Source organism: Triplophysa rosa, linkage group LG25, assembly GCF_024868665.1.
Source record: "Triplophysa rosa linkage group LG25, Trosa_1v2, whole genome shotgun sequence".
NCBI lineage: Eukaryota > Metazoa > Chordata > Actinopteri > Cypriniformes > Nemacheilidae > Triplophysa > Triplophysa rosa.
Genome location: NC_079914.1, coordinates 2,459,487 through 2,480,296, shown reverse-complemented (window position 1 = coordinate 2,480,296; position 20,810 = coordinate 2,459,487). Strand labels below are relative to the sequence as shown.

The window sequence follows — 20,810 nt, the reverse complement described above, 5'->3', positions numbered from 1 at the left end:
TAAGTGAAACAGGTTTCAATAAACTGAACTGCTTTGTTGAACTTTCTTGTTGCCCAGTTTGTCTCTTTGTTTTGAAATTTAAAGACCAAAAATACTGCAGAGAAATGCAACAATAAATATACAAATACAGAGGAAATCATTCATATTTAACGATAGCTATCTAACATATTAACTGAATTATGATCTGTTATGTTTAGTTTATGTTATTTAAAAGTAATAAATTATTAAAATATTAATCTCAGACATTATAGTAACAACTGTTTTCATACCTCCTTAGAATAATGCGTCTGATCATGCTATATACATTTCTTTCTTTCTATCTACACCACACTTTTTGACAAAGTCGTGTTTCTTTACCACAGCTTTAGATATGAAAAACAGCTCGATACCATAGTGAAATCCCAGTTAACACCACATTCATTCAGTCTGGGTTTTTTTTACAACCCACACTGGTGTTTTGCATCTGTGGGCTTGTGTTCCCATGAACTCTTTGTCGTAAAAAATGTGATTGTGGCATATCAGCACAGACTTGCAATTATGGCAATTCCTTCAGATTTGACTACGCAAATTAGTCCGTCATATTTACCATACATATCCGCCGTTTTAACACATCAGCTGTCAAAGTGAGAAATTGTTGTCAAATGAAAATCTGTGTGGCTCTGATATAGTCATAACATTAACCAAGAGCTTAATGGATATAAAACTTCTGTCAACGCTTAAGGTAAGATTTAGACATTTTAAAGCGCCCTGGGTGCTGGTTAGTTTCAGATAATTATATTATGAACGTCAATGGTTCATTGTTTTGTGCTTTAAAACGTATAATTTATGCTGAAGTAAAGAGTTGAAGGTGGCATTACAGAACAGTCTGACTTATTCATATATAGCTAGTTTGATCTTCACTCTTAAAAAGAAAATGTTCTTAATAAGTTCTTTGTTAGGCTGTATTGCATCCACGTAATATTTCCGTTGCACTAAAGGTTTGTTGTAGTCTAAAAAGGTTTGACAGACGATAAAACAGTAAGAAAGCAAGCATTCTTTTAAAAACTGTTGACTGAAAGGTTCCTTAGGGAACTAAACATTGTTCATATGGCACTGCTGCAAAGAACACTTTGTGCACATTTATTTTTGACAGGTAAATTGTAGCTTTCCCAGGGATTGCACATACTCAGAAACAAATGTATAGTACAATGTAAGTTGCTTTGAATAAAAGAGTCTGCCAGATGTGTAATTCATTTATGTCTGCACTTTTAACTCATGGGTCAAATCCCACTCCATTAGTCATTTACAGCTGTTTTCTAAACAAAAGTAGGTCAAATTTAGATAACAGTGGAGTGCAAAAGTCTGATATCATTCAAGATAAAACTGTCCCTTTAATCAAATAAACAAACTTGTGACACTGACCATGTTTATTTTACTCTACATAAGATGCATTAGATTTGAAATCATGCTGTATGCAGATCATGAGGATTTGAAGTTGTGGCGTCCATGCATGTTCAAGCAAATAAACAACATACACTGAGAAATAAAACAAATATGTTTTTATGTAGACCCAAAGAAAACTATCATCCACATTGTGTAAAATCTGAATAAAGTAGAAAATACTGAAATGAATGTCAATAATTATCATTGCAGGTTAGCCGATGGGCTGCCAAGTTCCTACAACATTCAATCTACACCTACCTTCTCATGCAATGTAAGATCAAACAGTTTATTAGTTATTATCATAAATATTTGTGATTTTTATTACTGTCTTTAACTCCTCACAGCTGTTCTCATGAGACCTGTAGAGAGTATAAACTGCTCTCAGCCCACTCCAGAGTCACTCTTAAAGGCCCTGAGGGAAGCTGCCTTCACTAAAACTGAAGTGCGACCAGTTATTACACTAAAGACTCCTACTAAAATCAATCTGGGGTTTATTATGTATGCCATTTTAGACGTGGTAAGCAAGTTTATGTATGATACACCTGTAACATGACATTTTATAGGATTGCTGCAGATGTGAGAGATGCGTACATACGTTGAAAAACATCCGTCTAGCACGTGTTTACATAAAAAAAGGTGAAAAAGTAACGCCGCAGGATGGAAAATCACATTGTCTATGGTCAGGCCGGGCCAGTCACTGTAACTCACAGCATGCACATACTTTTTGCAGTTATTAGCGTGTTCTATACAGTAATTATACATGTCACACCACAACAAAATTTAACAAAAAAAAAGCTATTTTGAGGTCGCACAGGTTAAATTTAGGGTGCATATGCGACTAAAATGGTCACAATTTTGAGCCCAGCACTCCATCATGCCAGTTGCGTGAGGATATTGTGTTCTTGCGAGACCAGTGGGATCTGGGATCACACCCATAGTTAACTAAATTTACATTACATTTACATTTAGTCATTTAGCAGACGCTTTTATCCAAAGCGATTTACAAATGAGGTAAACAATAGAACCAATTGGAACAACATAAGGACAACAAAATGCATAAGTGCAATAAAAACTGGTCTCATATAGCCCAGCACAGCATGCAAAGCTAAGGTTTTCTTTGATAGAAAGAGTAGAAAAGAAATAGAAGTCAGTACTAATTCGGTCAGGTGTTGACGGAAGAGATGTGTTTTCAGCCGATTCTTAAAGATGGTTACAGAATCTGCTGATCTTGTAGCAGCAAATGTGGAACTGATCCAGAGAAGGTACGTGAGAGGGATTATTTCCCTTTTTGGGATGGCGCCACAAGACGTTGTAGGATGACTTTACAGGACCGGGTGGTGCTGGCAACATGATCTGTGAATTTTAGCTGATAATCAATTACCACTCCCGGGTTTATGGCCATCTGGAAGATGTAATGGTCGATGAGCGCAGTTGAATGGAGAGGTTGTGATGGGTCGGCCAGGATCACAAGCATTTCTGTTGTTGCAAGGTTCAGCTGCAGGTGATGGTCCTTCATCCAGAGTGACATGTCAGGCTGAAATGACAAGTGGAGTTGTGTATCATCCGCACAGCAGGGATAGGAAAAGCCATGTTTCCGAATGACAGAACCTAGGGATGTCATGTACATGGAAAAGAGCAGCGGTCCGAGCACTTAGCCCTGAGGCACCCCTGTATTGAGATGCAGGGAATCAGAGACCTCCCCTCTCCAGGACACTCTAAATGACCTACCTGAGAGGTAAGACTTGAACCATTGTAGCACCATTCCAGAGACACCCATAGCCCTGAGGGTCGGCAGGAGGATGTGGTGGTTAACGGTGTCAAACGCAGCATGAATACAGATGATTTAGAGGCTGCCCTTGCCAGTCTTATGTCTTCAATGACTGAGAGCAGTGCAGTCTCGGTGGAATGACCGCTTTTAAAACCAGACTGGTTGCTGTCCAGAAGGTTGTTCTGTGTGAGAAAGGAGGAGAGCTGGATAGGAGTGGGTTTCTTCAGTAACTGGGATATATGGGCCTCTTTGAAAACTTTAGGAAATGTTCCAGTGGTTAGAGACGAGTTGATAATGTGGGTCAGAGCAGGGACATCTGATGGAGAGATGGCCTGAAGGAGATGGGCGGGGATGTGATCTAGTGGGGAGGTAGTCGATTGGTTAAAAGCAATGACCTTGGAAACGTCAAATTCAGATAGGAGAGAGAAAGAGGGGAGTGAGCATGTGTCAGTTACCTGACATATTACTCAATAAAGTAGAGTAAAGTGGTACAATAGGGGCTCGTAACTACAAAGAAAGATAAAACAGCCAATCAGGACTGGTTAACCATCAGGACATTGATGGGATTTCTGTCTGTCAATCATGTTGTACTGCAAGTTCACAGGAAGTTCATATATGGAACATTAAATTAGACGGTCAAACGTCTCTCGCTATGAGGTCGTTAGAACGCATTCCTAGTTTTGGTTGCCCTGGTAACAGCTATGAACAAACACTGCAGTAACTAACAGGAGACGGATGACATGACCTCTACCACTTTACTCATATTGGTATCGCTGCTGAAAGTCGCTCAACATCTGCATAAAGTTCAGCAATTCTCATCTTTGTCCCGTCTCTAGACATTCCCACTTCCTGTCACCAATGGTCATTGATGCTCGTGTCACTGGATGTCGCTAAGCTACCATTGAAATGAATTAGATCACGTCACTCTGTTGCTGCCAGTCGCTGGGCTTATAAGCAACAGTCCGTTGTTAGTTTGTCATGAAAGAAATAACTACAAAGATCGGACAAAGCTACAAAGATTGGACATAAATGGGAAAATAGTGACATTCCTTAAAGAAAACTACACTGTACATTTAGTCAGAAATGTACAATACAATGCAATGCAAGTCGCTTTGGATAAAAGTGTCTGCCAAATGCATAAATGTAAATGTAAATGTACATAAAATTACTTTATAAAACTGAATGTTTTTTCTTTTTAGGATGAAAAAGGTCAAACCTTGGACACATTTCTTTGGCTGTGGTTTGTAAGAATTCCAAGCATAATACTTCTTAGCATCTTAACATCACAATTTATACTTAAATACTTTATAAAAAGGGTTTATAAAACAGGTTTGATTTTTGAGTTTTGTAGGACTGGCAGGTTGAAGGTTTGAGTTGGGATCCGGTTGAATGTGGAACAGACAGAATCACACTGCCAAGAAAAAAACTCTGGCGTCCTGATCTTGTCATCAATGAATTGTAAGCATAAAAAATACATCAATTAAATAATCTAAAGTGTCATGGCTCTGCTTTGTTTGGTCGTGTTTTTCTTGGTCCTGTAGCAGAGTCATGGCCTTTGTTTATGTGTCTTTTTTCTTTGTCCTGTGCTCGTGGATTGTACTGTGTTCGTTCGATGTGTGCTTTGTGCCAAGTTCGTGCTGTTCTTACTTAGTCTCGTGTCTTGCTCTTGTTCCTGTTCCCTGTCTAGTGGTTGTATTTGTTATTGTATTATTCTTATTATTTTTGTTTCGTCTTGCCCCCTCGTGGGAAGTTTTTGTTTTGTGGTATTAGTTTTTCCCCATTGTGGGTGTTTTAGTTTCTGTTTTTGTTCTTTGTCTTAAATAAAGTATTTTTGTTAACCCCTTCACGCCTGCCTGCAATTGGGTTCTCTGCACCGCGTTCATGACATAAAGGCATTTTGTGAGCTTGGACTAGACCGTTTCATCGGACGTGCGCGCCGGGACTGCAGTTAACTTCGTGTCTTGTGTTTGGCTAGTGTCTAATAATATAAATATTTTATTTAATTAATGTTAATATTAATTTATATTATTTTATAGTAAGCAACCTCAATGTCATAATTTAACTAAGTCTTATTGCTGATTCTAAGCCCTGCCTACAGTGGCCGCTAGGTGTGACCGTACCTGCCTTTAAAACCAAGCCTAGAACACAGAGAAACCTCATTAAAACACTGAAACATTATTATTAAATCTGTGAAAGAGAAACAAAAATCAAACCTCACCACTTAAAAACAACAAAACCTGCAAACTTAAGAGAAAAAGAGACAAACACATTATCAAAACACAAAACAAGACATGTCGTGAATCACGGCGGAAGAACCCAAATGCAGGCAGCGTTTAGGGGTAACAAAAAGGGTATTTATTACAAAAACACAAAACAAGGACCCACGGGGTGGTAAAACAATAATCACAGGTAAACAGAAACAAAGACTAACTAAACACTAGACATGAACTGAACTCAACACTTACTGAAACAAGACAGACTATCACCAACAGGAACACGAGCATATGGAACAGGTAAACACTGGACGAGCACAAAACGAACTGCATACAATGACCGAGCACAGGACAATGAAACATGAGGGTATTATATAGGGAGACAGACAAAGGATAATTAGCAAGGGGCAGGTGTGGGTAATAAAACACTCAGGGAAAGTTAACGAGGAAACGAGATGGCGGGAACAGAGACTAGGACCGGAGAGAGAGAGTATGGAAGGCCGAAAGGTCAACAATCTCCCTCTCCACATAAAACATAAGGTTTTGTCATGACTCTGCTACACGACCAAGAAAATCATGACTAAGTGAAGCAGAGCCATGACAGAATCCCCCCCTTTAATGAACACACCCAGGTGTTCACCAAGGGGTAGACTAACGAGACAGGGTAGACTGAGACAGAGACAAGAACAGACAAAACATGGAGAACAAAATCAGGGGCAGCAGACAAGACAAAACAACAATGGGACTTGGGTGGGAGGGTAAAAATAACAAACATGGGAGGGGGAGGGGTGGGATCCAAACAAGGGCTCACAGGGGGCAGTCCATGGGGGTGGGGAAAAGGGGGAACAGTCTTAGTCCCCGGCTGTGCTCGAGGGCGCGGAGTCCTGGGGGACTTAGGGGAGGAAGTCCTGGAGGGGAGGTTGGGCGCCGGCTGGAAGGCCGGCTGCACCGGACTGGACGCCGGCTGGATCACCGGACTGGACGCCGGCTGGATCACGGGACTGGACACAGGACTAGACACAGGACTGGACACAGGACAGGACACCGGCTGCACCGGACGCCGGCTGCACCGGCTGGGACGTCGGCTGCTGCACCGGCTGGATTGGTGTCCATGCTGCCCGCCGCTGCCTCTTCTTCTTCCGCCGAGCCACCCGCCTGGTGGTCGGCTGAAGGAAGGATGTATAAGGCACGGCTGGCTCCGGCTGGGACTCCTCGGAGGTAGATCCCCAGGACGCTCGCCTCCCCCACTTGCCAACGAGGCTGGTGGACGGTGGAGAAGCTGCCGAGGGTGAGGAGGATGGCGATCTGCAGGGAACCACCCTCAGGGATCGTGACCAGCGGAGATGAGTAGGTGGGTTGAACCGAGACCCTGGACTCTGATCGATCCATGGCATACAGCCATATCGCATCAAAGACCAGCGGTCTCAGCGACCTCATCTCCGCACGCGAGAGTGGCTCCCTGAGACCGGTGTTGAACAGCGTCACCAACTCCTCCTCCCCGAACACCGTCTCCTCTGCGACTTCGAGGAACCGGCCCGCGTAGTCATCTACGTCTCCGGTTCCCTGGCGAATGCCGCAGAGGAGACGAGCCTGGTGGGAGCGAACAGTATCCCGGAGGATCGCCCCTTGCAGATCTGGGTTTTGGGTGTCGCCACACCGTCCTCCTCACACCCTGCAGCCTCACCTCCAACCAGCCTCGGTGGCAAGCGGGGGAGGCGAGAGTCTTGGGGGTCCTCGTCAGAGGCCTCCAACCCTGAGCCTGCCGTGCCCTTCACCTCCTTCCTCCAGCCGACCACCAGACGGGTGGCTCGGCTGAAGAAGAAGAGGCAACGGCGAGCAGCACGGGGTCCGTCCCAGCCGGTGCAGCCGGTGTCTCGTCCGGTGTCCAGTCCGGTGCATCCGGTGTCCACTCCGGTATCCAGTCCAGTGTCCAGTCCGGTGCTGCCGGTGTCAAGTCCGGTGCTTCCGGTGTCCCAGCCGGCCTTCCAGCCGGCGTCCAGCCCTGTCCAGCCGGCATTCCAGCTTGCGCTCACCCTTGTCCAGCTGGCCTTCCAGCCGGCGCTCACCCTTGTCCAGCCGGCCTTCCAGCCGGTGTCCAGCCGGCCTTCCAGCCGGCGCTCACCCCTGTCCAGCCGGATTTACAACCGGCGCCCAGTCTTGTCCAGCCGTTGTCTTCCCAGCCTGCCCCTCCCATGTTTATCCCTTCCTGTCCTGTCCTGCCCTGTTAGTGTGTCCCCTTGGAGAATGCCTGGGGGCGTTCTTTAAGGCGGGGGTTCTGTCATGATCCTGCCTCTCCTTGTCTTGGTTTTCAGGTCTTGTGGCAGGATCATGTCAGACCCATGTGTTTTATGTGGAAAAAAGGGCATGGCATTGTTTTGATTTTGTTATGCCATGCTCTCTCTGGTGTCACGTCTTCTAGCCCCGCCCCCTTGTTTCTCCATTTACTTCCACTGGTGTTTCATCCCTCTCACCTGTCCAGCCTATTCCCATTAGTGTTTTATCCTTGCCACCTGCCCGTCACACTCCCTGTGTCATTATCCCTAGTCAGTGTTTCCCTATTTAATGTCTCAGTTCCCTTTGTCCATCGTGGTTGCATTGTTCTTGATGTGTGCGTTTACCTGGTTGCCTTGTTCGTCAAAGATCTCCTGTCAAAGACTGTGTCCTGTCAAAGACTGAGTCGTGTTTTGGATTATTATTTGGATTTTTGACCTCGTTTGTTTTGTCCCCCTTGCGGGAAGTTTTCTGTTTGTTTTATTATTCTGAGTCCCTGATTTGCCCTATTGTGGGTTTTTGTTTTCAGTCTAAAGTTTATTATTTAACCCTTTATCTGCCTGCACTTGGGTTCTTCTCCACCGACAGGAAACTAGCAAAAACACTTGCGCTGCGCCTTGCGCCGGATGTACAATAGGCCCAACAAGTGTTGGGAGATTTTAGATATTTTACTCCAAATTATTATATCCAAACTGTCCCCTGATTTAATAAACATGTGCAGGATAAGATGAAAATGACATGAAGTGATTTGTAACAACAACTGTCATGTCCCATGTTTTCTGTATAGCATGAATGAAAATCAAACCCCAGACACTTATTATCTTACTCTCTACAACACGGGCAAAGCAGAAGATGGGCTTCCTTTCCATGTGATCAGCTCCTGTAACCTGGACATCTACAGCTTTCCATTTGACATTCAAAACTGCACATACACATTCAGCTCATACAAGCACACAAGTGAGTGAACATAATTTTTATCTTTTCACTTCATCTATAATCGATTCTATTAACAAATCCGCATTTCTCCCTCCAGAGAGAGACGTTCAGTTATTTTTTTCAGAGCCAGCTGAGGACACTCTAAGGAAATCTCTATTTTACATGGAGACTAAAGGAGAGTGGGAACTGATAGACATGGTGGCCGGGAAACCCAAAAACTCCACATATTTTAACTTTGATGGGTTGGACAGCTGGGATGAACTTGCTTACTATGTTTGTGTCAACTTCATGAGTAAATTTTTCAACCCATGTACATGGTGTTAACATTAAGTTTGATCTCACATTTGTTGGTTGTCAGATTGTCCTGAGGCGTCGGCCGACTCTATACGTGGTGAACCTGTTGATCCCCAGTTATTTCATGATCACTGTAGATCTGTTCAGCTTCCTCCTGCCACCTCAGAATGTGGATCGATCGGCCTTTAAAATGACTCTTATCCTGGGCTACACCGTCTTTCTCCTCCTCATGAACGATCTGCTCCCTGTTACAGGAAACACCATTCCTATAATAAGTCAGTTACAACCTTTGTCCATATAATATATACATCCAAAAATATATTTAAATGTCATATATAGGGTACAGTGAGGCTCAAAGCTAAATCAGTTGTTCTCAAACTGGGGGCCCAAAATGGATCCAGGGGGCCACAGATTTTATGGGATTTTATGAAATATAGACATTTTTCATAGATTTTATCAAACATGAGAAATATGATTTTATCAAACATGAGAAATACTGTATAAGACCACTAACCCAGATAATTGATGTTCCACCATTGTATAACTGAATTTGCTTTTGGTTTAATTATAATTCTTTAAGATTATAAGGCTTTATTTGGAGGGTGGCACAAAGTGATGCATTCTACACAAAGGGTGTCTTATATGGAGGACCAGGAGTGCTGATTAGAAATAAAATGAAGAATCAATTGATCAATTTTTAATGAAAACATAAAAATTTAAACAAATAAATCACTTTTCAAATTGAGAAATTAATAGACTTATTTAAAATGGTTTATTTAATTTGTGTTTTAAAATGTAGTTTAATTGAGGGCGCAATAAAGTAACTGTTTTAATGGCGGTAGGTCTTTCTTGCTGTCCAATGAAATTCCGCCTTACATCTACTTCATATGACATGTGGGAGAAGGGGTGTATCCTAAAACTGAGCCGAAAGCTGATTGGTTGCCCCCACATGTGTACTGTCCAATGGCATTTTTTGACTCGATTGACAAATGGATAAAGAAAAGCATTTGGCAAAACGAAAAAGAAAAGCAATGGGCAAACAGAGAGAGAAAAGCATTTGCCAAATGCTTTTTAAAAAAGCGATTTAAAATGTGCATTTAAAATGTGCATAATAAAACTTTTTATTTTTTTACGTTTTAAAGCAAGAATTAAATAAACAGTTTTAAAAGTATATATTTATTTATACATTTAAAAAAAATTATTTAACGTTTTATTGTTCAATTAAACTACATTTTAAAACACAAATTAAAGAAACCATTTTAAATAAGTCTATTAATTTCTCAATTTGAAAAGTTATTTATTTGTTTACATTTTTATGTTTTAATTATTAAATTGATCAATTGATTCTTCATTTTATTTCTAACCGGCACTCCTGGTCCTCCATAGTCTTACAACAAAAAAAGTTTGAGAACCACTGCTATAGATAACATGCTTTTTTCTAGTAGTGTAAGTCCATGACCCTTGTGTGGTGTTCGGGTCTGTGGGAGCCGTATAAAAAGATGATGATGAGAGTGATGTGTTTTATTACAGTGTGGGGGTAATAATGTATAATGATACAGCGTACTGTACATATACAGGCAATAATGCTATTAATAAAATTTGATAGCAAAACAAAAATCTATTAAAAAGTATTTTTTAAGTATTTTAGTTTCATTGTTATATGTTCAATTCTGAGACCTAGAAAGAAATCTATAATTCTGTGTTTAATTTTAAGGAAAATAACTTAAGAGAATTGTGTCTTTTTCTACAGATGTGTTCTTCTCTCTGTGTTTGGCGTTGATGGTGGCTAGTTTACTGGAAACAATTCTGGTGACTAATATTCTGTGTGGCTCAAGTAACTATCCCCCTCTACCAAACTGGGTCAAAGTTTTATTTCTGCATTACATTGCCCGACTAATTTGTTTGGGAAAGAAATCTTCAGAGGAAAATTCTGCCACTCAAAGTGAGTTTCATATTGACTGCATAACATATCTATAAAGTAAACCAATTATTTCATTTCTTTTATAATAGGTAGCTCTTGTTGAACAACTAAAGCAAATTGTAACATAGCTAACTAGCTTTTAACATAATTGTGCCTGTCACAGGACAGATCATAAACTAAAGCTGTGTCCCAAATGACAAACTATGCACTTAAACTATGCACGATGCGCTCCACCATGTAGTGCATACATTTTAGAAGGGTAGTATCATCCCAAATGGAATACTAAATGGTTTTAAACTAATCGGAACTATATCAGTTTCCCAGACGAGCGCAAATGATGTCAATCGCAATCCGTGTGAATAAAAATCAACTTGTACATTGTACATTTAATGTAGTTTTCATCTGTTTTGCCAAGCATTACTTTACTCATTATCAGATTGAAGCATTATCACTCTGCAGGAGAGTTTTGCTCGAGCAGCATCTGATAGCCCCGCCTCCTTCTACTACGTAAGTGAAACTGCAACCATTGAGTGCGTGAAGTGTCCACAGTTCCACATTTCATATTTTCGGTTGACAAAAAGTGCATCATCCGGGTACTTAAAGGAGACATCAGATGAAAACCCCACTTTTTCTGTGTTTAAGTGCTATAATCGGGTCCCCGGTTCATCTAGCAACCCAGAAAATGTGAAAAATAAGAACCCAGTAAGTTTGTTTTGGTGTGCCTTTCCCTGCAAGCATGTGAGAAATCGAGCAGTTCAGATTTCGCTCCGATAGTGACGTCCACAGCGGATTTTATTATAATGTTACCGCCCCTTAATCTACACAGTTCCACCCACCGCGCTCCGCCATTGTTGTTTTCACAAGCGACAGCGGTGTACGTGACGCCATGGCTAAAGTTCGTGGACAACATGCAATGTAGTTGCTGCACAGAGTCTAAACCTAGGAAAAGACAGGAGTGGATTTATTTTATTTTTAGTGGAAATCCATCAGAAACCATAAGAAAAAACCTGCTTGTTTGCGCGAATCACTTCAAACCGGAGTGCTTTTTCAACCTGGGACAGTACAAGCAGGATTAGCTTCAAAGTTGTTCCTCAAGAGGGATCGAGACCGACTGAACGAGACAAAACTGCCGATGTAAGAGTCTGAATTGACTTAAATGTACTGTATATATAGGAGGATAACGTTAGCATATGATAGCGAAGGGAGCTAAGTCAGTCACGGGCTAAATAGAACATTCAAAGCCAGTGTTAAATTTACTGTATATAAGTGCAGATGGACACTTGGAGTTTAACTGTATGAATGTTAATACATTATGTGCGTTAACATGTTTAGCAGTCAAGCTGTTTGTTTTGCTAATGAACAGGGGCGAACACTGGAGTTAGTTTCGTTTTAAACGTCTCAAATCATTCGTGCTTAGGCTGAAAAATCTGTCACAGCAAACTAGCACTCACGTGCTAGTGTGTGTAACGTTATAACTTGTCAATGACAAGCGCTAAAATTCATGTAATTCCGCTGAGATCTACAGTGGATTCCGTGGATTTTAGGTAAGCATACACGCACAACGTAAGTGCATTAGCTGTTTGCTGTGACTGTTTTTTTGTCTCCGGACGAATAATTTGAGATGTTTAAGACGAAACTAACCGCAGAGGAATTCAGGAAATATCATTTAGCTAAACCATTGCCATGGAAATAATACACGTGTGTTGTGTTGACATGCCGGACAGAAGGGGGGTGGGGTTCGCTGTAACTCATTATCAGTTAAAGAGACATGCACCAACACGGGTTGCTGTGAGCATAGCTGTTTTTGACGAGGCAAGAAGGGTTTTGTTTACACAGCCATTGAGTGTTTTTAAGCAAAATATGTTCCAGACATTTCAAGAAGACCCTAATAAATCATACCAACTTGTTGAAAGTGCTCGTCTGAGGAGACCTTTAAAATGCACTCACATTGAATTTTCAATATGAACACAGTACTCACACTATTTATACTACAAAATGGCGTAGAATAGTGCAGAAGTGCGTGATTTGGGACGCACCTTAAAGGCGCTTTCCGGCCGGATAAGTAAAGAGGGAACCAGTAAAGAGGGCTGGCGTTCATGATTGTGACGTACGTTTTCCCTCCGGCCATTTCCCTGATCGCATTCGCACCGGCATAAGGAACTATTTAGTGATGTGAGCCGGTTGACAGCAACGGCATTTCAGTGCAACGACAAACAACCAAACAACAGAAATTCGGCCAGTCAGCATTTGCTTACATCACGGGTAGGCGTTGGCCGAATACCGCTTTCAAGGTATACCGTGGTTTGGAAAGTCGCGGTTTTAAAACCACTAAAAGTTTATGTTATACCGTTCCAAATGTATGAACTGTTTTGTGCAGGAATCCATCAGGTTCTGTGCTATATTTTGTTTATGCTTAATTAGTTGTTTGCTCATCTGCATTTAATTTATTTATGTATATGTATATGTATATATGTATGGATGAATGCATGTAAGTTCCCTTTCTGTCGGTCTCTCGACGTTGTGTCGAACCGACAAATGGGGTTCATCCCTGAGAACCAATCGCTTCCGACTTCTTAGAAAAGGCCAAAGAAAATTGGCGAATGAAATTTGCCTCATTTATTCACCTTTTGTTCTTCGGAGCCTTCACTCATGATCAACAGACTTCGCTACAACTACAAGACTGCCGGCTCTATGACGTGGTGCAGTGGACTGCCCCTTCCTGCAGCGACTTCCCCTGGGGGTTCCAGAAGTGTTCGAGTTTTTTCTCTAAAAGAGCAAATTTCTCCAGCGTGGCATGTCCCGCTGTTCTCGTGGGTGCAAAACACTCATCGAGGAGGGGGACGGACACGATGTCTGCTTCCAGTACGCTGGGGCAGATGTTGTGGATACGTCCTGCCCGCACTGCGGGCGGTTGATGATTCAGACGTTGCGTCACGGGTGGCTGTGTTCCCATGGGACTCAGCCACCACCTCGTCTGCTTCCCGTTCCGTGACGGCAGGACTACGGCCCTCACCACGAGGGTGATATGAGGATTACTGTGAGCGCTAATCCGTCAGCCACTGGCTCGCGGACCGTTCGCACCTCGTCTTGCTCGTCTGACCGTTCCCCATGAGACGGTCCCAGCGTCTTGTTCCTCAATCACGTATCGGACACGGTACGTGATGGTGAGATGTCTGTTGCAGCATCGGAGGGTGACTTACTGGCATCAGACACCGACGATTCCTTGAAGCTCCCTCCCTCAGGGGGTTGAGCTCAGGAAGAAGCGGACGTCGAAATGTCAGCCATGCTTTCCCGGGCCGCCGGCATTGGGTTGCGGTGCACCGCACTGCCTCTCCCAACGCTCGCGGCTGGATACACGGTACATCGGGGTTGAGAGCGGCTCCAAGCCGCACTCGCCCCCAGTGCTGTGTTCCCCCGGAAGTGCATGAGGAACCTAGTACGACCTGGAACGCCCCCTTCGGCGCGTACACGTCAACTAGTTCCATCACCCTTTCTTCCCTCGATGGTGGGGCAGCTAGAGGATACGTCAATGTCCCCCAGGGGCTCGACCTAGACTCCCGTCCAAAGCACGTAGGCTTTTCGGCATCTGAGGTGTCGAGAGCTTACTCTGCTGCCGGCCAAGCTGTCCCCTCTCTCCACGCTATGGCCATCCTGCAGGTCCATCAGGCCAATGCGCGGAGAGAGCTCCACGACGGTAAGACCGACCCAGCGCTTATGCAAGAACTCCGCGGCATCACCGACCTCGCTCTACGGGTGACCAAGGTGGTCGGGCGATGTCCACACTTGTGGTCCAGGAGAGACACCTCTGGCTGAACCTTGCACAGATGAGTAACGCCGAGAAAGTCCGCTTGCTCGATGCACCCATCTCGCAAGGGGGGCTGTTTGGTGACTGTTGAGCTGCAGTTCTCGACAGTAAGGGAGCAGACAGAGGATATCAAGTATGTCCTCCCCAGCCACGACTCGACCGCCCTCTGGCCGCCGAGATCCCATGCACCGTCTGCTTCCCAGCAGCCCTGGTCCTCTTTGAGACATCGAAGAGGAGACCACCACCCCGTCAGCAGCCGCGGCGGAATCCAAAGTGGCCCTCATGGGAAGACCCCAGGGAGATCGAGAATACCTTCGGGCCCGACCCCAGCCATTCCATTGCTGGTGGTCGATCCGGGATGGTTCCTGCTCCGTCCCAACAGCCCACTTCTAAGAGTTTTCTCTCTCTCTCTGGGCGTGTATCACAGCCGCTCTCACCCTCTACACGACGGTGTTCGGCAACTCGACGTTGCGTCATGGCGAGACCCAATGTCGAGGATAATCAGCAGCCTAAGCACTCTCAATCGAAGGTGCGTTGTGCCACATCATCGTCTGGGTATTATCACAGCTGCTCTCACCCTCTACACGACGGTGTTTGGCAACTCGACGTTGCGGCAAGACCCAATGTCGAGGATAATCATCAGCCTAAGCATTCTCATTCGATGGTGCATTGTGCTACATCATCGCCAGGCAGGTAAAACTGCAGAGCCGATCTCCTCTCCGGGGGCCCCCCCCACGGCGAGGGATCCGCACTGCCAGCCATCGAACCACCCCCGGGAGGTCGATGAAGCAGAACGTACCCCTAGCCTCCCTGTCTCGGTCCCTGGGAGCCTGACAAGAGCTTCCCAAACCGTCACAGTGACTACGGGATACGGTCCGTCTCGGCTACGCGATCCAACTCCCCAGACGCCCACCCAAGTTTCGGGGCATCCTCTCAACCTCAGCAGAGGCAAGGATGCTCCCGTGCTTCGGGCCGAGGTCGCCACCCCTCTGGTGAGGAAGCGATCGTGCTCGTCCCTCTAGCCGGGATGTTCAACGGGTTTTACAGCCCGTACTTCATCGTCCCCAAAAAAGCGGGGGTCGCTAGATCTGCGTACCCTGAACAGGCACCTACTCAAGCTGCCGTTCAGGATGCTCACACAGAAGCGCATCCTGGCATCTATCAGATGTCAAGATGGATTCATGGCAATCGACCTGAAGGACGCTTACTCTCATGTCTCAATTCTCCCTCGTCATCGCCCGTTTCTACGGTTCGCTTTCGAGGGTCAGGCATATTAGTACAGAGTCCTCCCTTTCGGTCTGTCCCTGTCCCCACGAGTCTTTACGAAGATCGTGGAAGCCACCCTCACTCCCCTCAGGGAGAGAGGTGTGCGGGTACTAAACTATCTCGACGACTGGCTCATTTGACACACTCGTGAGATCTGTTATGTACACAGGGACCTAGTGCTTCGGCACCTAGATCGATTGGGACCACAGGTCAACCGAAAAAGAGCAAGCTCTCCTCTGTGCAGAGCATCCTCTTTTTTGGTATGGAACTCAACTCGGTCTCCATTACAGCGCGACTGCGCTCAGTCAGTGTTGAACTGCCTGGAATATTTCAAGCAGTCAGCGGGCACAAGAGGCTCCTGGGCACATGGCATCCTCGACAGTGGTGATACCCCTCGGGTTGATGCACATGAGACCGCTCCAACACTGGCTACAGATTCGAGTTCCCTGGAGAGCGTGGCACACCAGCAGCAGACGGATGGTGATTACGCCTTTCTGCCGACGCACCCTTACCCCTTGGTCTTCAATGACCTTTCTACGGACGGGGGTCCCTCTCGGGCAGGTCGAGACGCGTCATGGTCGACAGACGCCTCCCTGCAGGGTTGGGGTGCCGTGTGCAACGGGAACGCAGTGTTGGGGGCGATGGACGGGCCCCCGCCTGCGTAGGCATATCAACTGCCTAGAGTTGTTGGATGTGCTACCCGCACTGGAGGGGCTACAAACTCTCGTGCAGAACAAGCACGTGCTGGTCCGGTCGGACAGCACAACTGCCGTAGCGTATATAAACCGCCAGGGTAGCGTTCGCTCACGGCAGCTAACACGACTCGCCCGACGCCTCCTCCTGTGGAGTCCGCAGGTGAGCAGATCCCTGAGAGCCGCACATATCCCAGGTGACCTGAACCAGACAGCCCATGCGCTCTCTCGTCAGTTGACGCCGCGCGGAGAGTGGCGACTCCACCCCCGCGCAGTCCAGCTCATTGGGTACAGTTCGGGCGGGCTCAGGTAGACCCCTTCGCCTCCCTGGACACCACCCATTGCCCGCTAAGGTACTCCTCGCCCGAGGCCCCCATCGGCACGGATGCTCTAGCACACAGCTGGCCGTGGGACAAGCGGAAGTACGCCTTCCCCCCAGTGAGCCTCATTGCACAGACCCTGGTGGTGTCTTACAGGTGGTGAACTTACAGGCGCTCCCCACTGGGGAGGAAGACCCAACCTCATCCGTGTTGTGTCCAGTACGTGCATTGCGCCTCTGCTTGGACCGCACGCAGAGCCACAGGAGCTCTGAGCAGCTCTTTGTCTGTTTTGGAGATCAGCAGGGAGGGCTGTCTCAAACAGAGATTGGCGCACTGGATCATGGACGCCGTCACTATGGCGTACCTGTCCTAAGATCGCCTACGCCCACTGGGTGAGAGCTCTCTCCTCACGGAGTACAGCCTCCTCGTGGGCACTGGCTCGAGGCGCCTCTCTGGCAGACATCTGCAGAGCTGCGGGTTGGGCTACACCCATCACCTTCGCGAGGTCCTACAGCCTCCGCGTAAAACCGGTATCGGCTCGAGTCTTGCAGGCATCAGGCAAGACTGGCGGCCGGTAGGGTGTACGCCTATGACAGTACCTTCCCCCCTTTTCTCCTAAGGGGGTCAGCGTACTAACTAGCCTCCCTTCTTCACCCACTGGGTGAAGAACAGGCACTCCATCCATCACTAGCAAGCACCTCCTGTGGGCGGGCTGGGCAGAGCAGCCCTGCCCCTTAAGCCGGGTATCTCCGGAGTTATTCGCAACATAGCTCTAACCGGACCTAGTGCTACCAGACGTTGCAACCCCCCAGTAGGGCGGTTCCGTCTGATGTATCCTCATGCTGGTTCCCACCTTGGTAACCCATGACCTCCACCTTGCGGTTAACTCTTTCAGTCTGCACTTTCTTCCCATGAGCTCTCCCCTATCGGTGAGACCATGTTGGTATCTCCACTAGACTCCTACCTGCGGTAGGAAGTGGTCTCTGTAGCGCTTCCCCCACTTGAGGAAGTAGCGCTTACCCAGTGGCCTTACGGTACCGGGCGGCTTCTCGCTGTTAGAGAAACAAGGCCGCCGCCTGTGAGGCCGAAGGTAGGGGCCTTCCCACCTTTCAAGAAAGCTCTGGGACCCCCTACCTACCCACTGGTAGGTTACAATTTCACGGTAGCGCTCACGGCTGACACGCCCAGGCCAGTCACCGTCGCTTCGCTAGAGATTGTGACAGGGCACAGTGTTATGGTGTTTTCCATAGGAACCCCATCTGTCGGTTCGACACAACATCGAGAGACCGACAGAAAGGGAACATCTCGGTTACGTATGTAACCTCAGTTCCCTGATGGAGGGAACGAGACGTTGTGTCCTCCTTGCCACAACACGTGCTGTCCACTGCAGCAGTCGTGAGAGGTCTCAGGCTCCTCAGAACTAAGGTGAATGAATGAGGCACGCCGTCTCCCTTTTATACCCGGATATCCGGGGGCGGAGTCCGGCATGAAAATTTCATTCACCAATTTTCTTTGGCCTTTTCTAAGAAGTCGGAAGCGATTGGTTCTCAGGGACGAACCCCATCTGTCGGTTCGACACAACGTCTCGTTCCCTCCATCAGGGAACCGAGGTTACATCCGTAACAGAGACGTTTAATTACTGGAAATGCATTCAAAAGAAGACTAGAAAGGGGTAGCATGCTTTCAAAATGTTGGGGAAACACTGATTTAACTTGTCATACTGTTCATGTTTGCTATTGTTCCAAATATTTTGTGTTGCTTAAAAATCAAATCTATTGTGTTCGATGTTTTTTTTAATTACATTTAAAATAACACATTTTAAAGCTGCAACCGCCATACCGCGAAACCGTGATAGTTTGGCTTAAGGTTACCATACCGTCAAAATCTCATACCGGCCCATGTCTAATCATGGGTCATTCCTATCCTGCTGGTTTCAACCCTACCTCGGAGAAGAAACTAAAGTGTTTCTCCAAAAAGGTTCTCCCGAACTAAAATTCCGCCTGGTTCCTGGCGTGCAAACACAACAAAAAGAAAGTACTTCCGGCAGGTCGTTCCGGAACTACGAAATCGTTCTTGCGGTCTGAAAGTCTCTTAAAAGACCTGACTTCAGTCAAAGTTCTGACAAATGATACAGCTACTGCATTTGCACTGTAGCAGAGTAAAACACTTCATGTAAATGTACATTTTATCACACATATTCAGTTAAGGTGTACAGTACACTATGTTAACACATTTTATATGCTATTTTAGTGGGAAACACTGACACCACTTCCAGTTCATCTGAGAATAAAATAAATAAAATCAGACAGCAAGAGAAAGAATCTGAATCATCACTAAACCTGGCTGAGGAAGAACTAAAGGAACTGGGTATAATACATGAAAATCTACTCACCATCCGTCATCATGTGGATAAACATTTCTCTAGTGATCAGAACACAAAAGAGTGGATTCACCTGGGCGAGGTCATCGATCGATTTCTCTTCATTTCATACGTCATCTTCCTTTCTGTCAGCTTCATTACCATAATAATCTTTTGGATGTACTGGTACAGTTTTGGAAGAAAAACTGAAGATTAGTCTTCAAAGAGACTAAAAATTGTCTTAAATTATAGTCATGTAGTCTTTGATTAAAAAGGCAATTAGAACGTCTTTGTTTAATTAACCTTTTTGATTTTAATTTAAAGATTTTAATTGTATTTTGTCTCATGTTCTTGAAATACTCAGTTTCATGTAATTGTCCATATTTGTTTCAATAAAGGAATAATGTCTAAGCATGTTATGCGTGTGTCATGTTATGGCAGCACATGCATTGTGAAAAGCCATTAGGTCCTGCTTATTTCTAAAAGCACATTTCTTAATTTATGCTGTAAAGTCAGTGTGTATTGCAATACAAGTGTATTATAAAGTCAGATAATATACATAATTTTCAATGTCAGGCCTAGTACACTTAAAACTGCTCCATCAATGTTTCTCATCTTGTCAGATTGACAATAAAGAGATTATCACAAAGATCAGACGTGTTAAACAGAATGGATGCCACATTTACATTTAGTCATTTAGCAGACGCTTTTATCCAAAGCGACTTACAAATAGTTCAGGGAGCAATAAAGCGATATGTCATACAGGAGCAATAATACAATAGCTGCTAATACCAAGTTACTAGTTTCCACAAAAGACAGAACAATACCTGTTGAGAGAAAGAGAGAGGATTAGTTTTTTCCTCTTTTTTTTCATTTGCCTGTCAAGTATTCACAGAAGAGATTTGAGTGTAGGAGGGTGTGAAAGTATGCCGGTGCAGATCCAGTGATAGTCCTGTAGGCAAGCATTAGTGACTTGAATCTGATACGGGCTTCAACCGGTAGCCAGTGGAGAGAGATGAAAAGGGGTGTCACATGAGCCCTTTTGGGCTCTTGGAAGGTGAGGCATGCTGCTGCATTATGAACCAGATGGAGTGGTTGGATAGCCGTTGCAGGAAGACCAGCAAGGAGAGTATTGCAGTAGTCCAACCTTGAGATTACAAGGGGCTGGACAAGGAGTTGCGCCGCATGCTCTGTGAGATAGGGTCTAACCTTTCTAATGTTACAGTTTTTCTCGATTGCTAAGACACAATTCATGAAACAATTCACCATTTTCTGACAACTATAAACACATTCTCAGAACAATACACCAACCACCAACACAAAAACGTCCTCATTTTGCAAAGGTTTAACCATGTTCTCATTCAGAAAACACAAACACACAATATAATGAACTGAAGTGTCAAGACGTAAACTCAAATAGCACACATTTATCCATCAGTAAACATTCAGTAGCAAAATTGATGACGGACCAATCAGAATCCCAGGATAATATCAATTGGAGCTCATCCTAGAATCATACAGGGCTTTATACTACTTACTGTAA

General features: G+C 45.2%; 1 protein-coding gene across 1 annotated transcript; it reads left to right on the top strand.

The window, feature by feature from the left end:
• The first annotated feature begins 629 nt into the window (after window positions 1–629).
• Window positions 630–19,540, top strand: LOC130549102 (5-hydroxytryptamine receptor 3C-like). The gene is made up of 10 exons (XM_057326256.1): window positions 630–721; window positions 1,633–1,693; window positions 1,767–1,939; window positions 4,390–4,434; window positions 4,542–4,648; window positions 8,462–8,631; window positions 8,708–8,883; window positions 8,969–9,179; window positions 10,655–10,846; window positions 19,159–19,540. Exons 1-10 carry the CDS (start codon window positions 692–694, stop codon window positions 19,482–19,484), a joined length of 1,491 nt encoding a protein of 496 aa, XP_057182239.1. The 5' UTR covers window positions 630–691; the 3' UTR covers window positions 19,485–19,540.
• The last annotated feature ends 1,270 nt before the right edge of the window (window positions 19,541–20,810 follow it).

Coding starts and splice junctions, on each gene's coding strand:
- LOC130549102 (XM_057326256.1), top strand. CDS start 692: ATGGATATAAAACTTCTGTCAACGCTTAAG. Junction 722..1,632: donor AACTTCTGTCAACGCTTAAG/GTAAGATTTAGA, acceptor TTATCATTGCAG/GTTAGCCGATGGGCTGCCAA. Junction 4,649..8,461: donor GATCTTGTCATCAATGAATT/GTAAGCATAAAA, acceptor TTTTCTGTATAG/CATGAATGAAAATCAAACCC.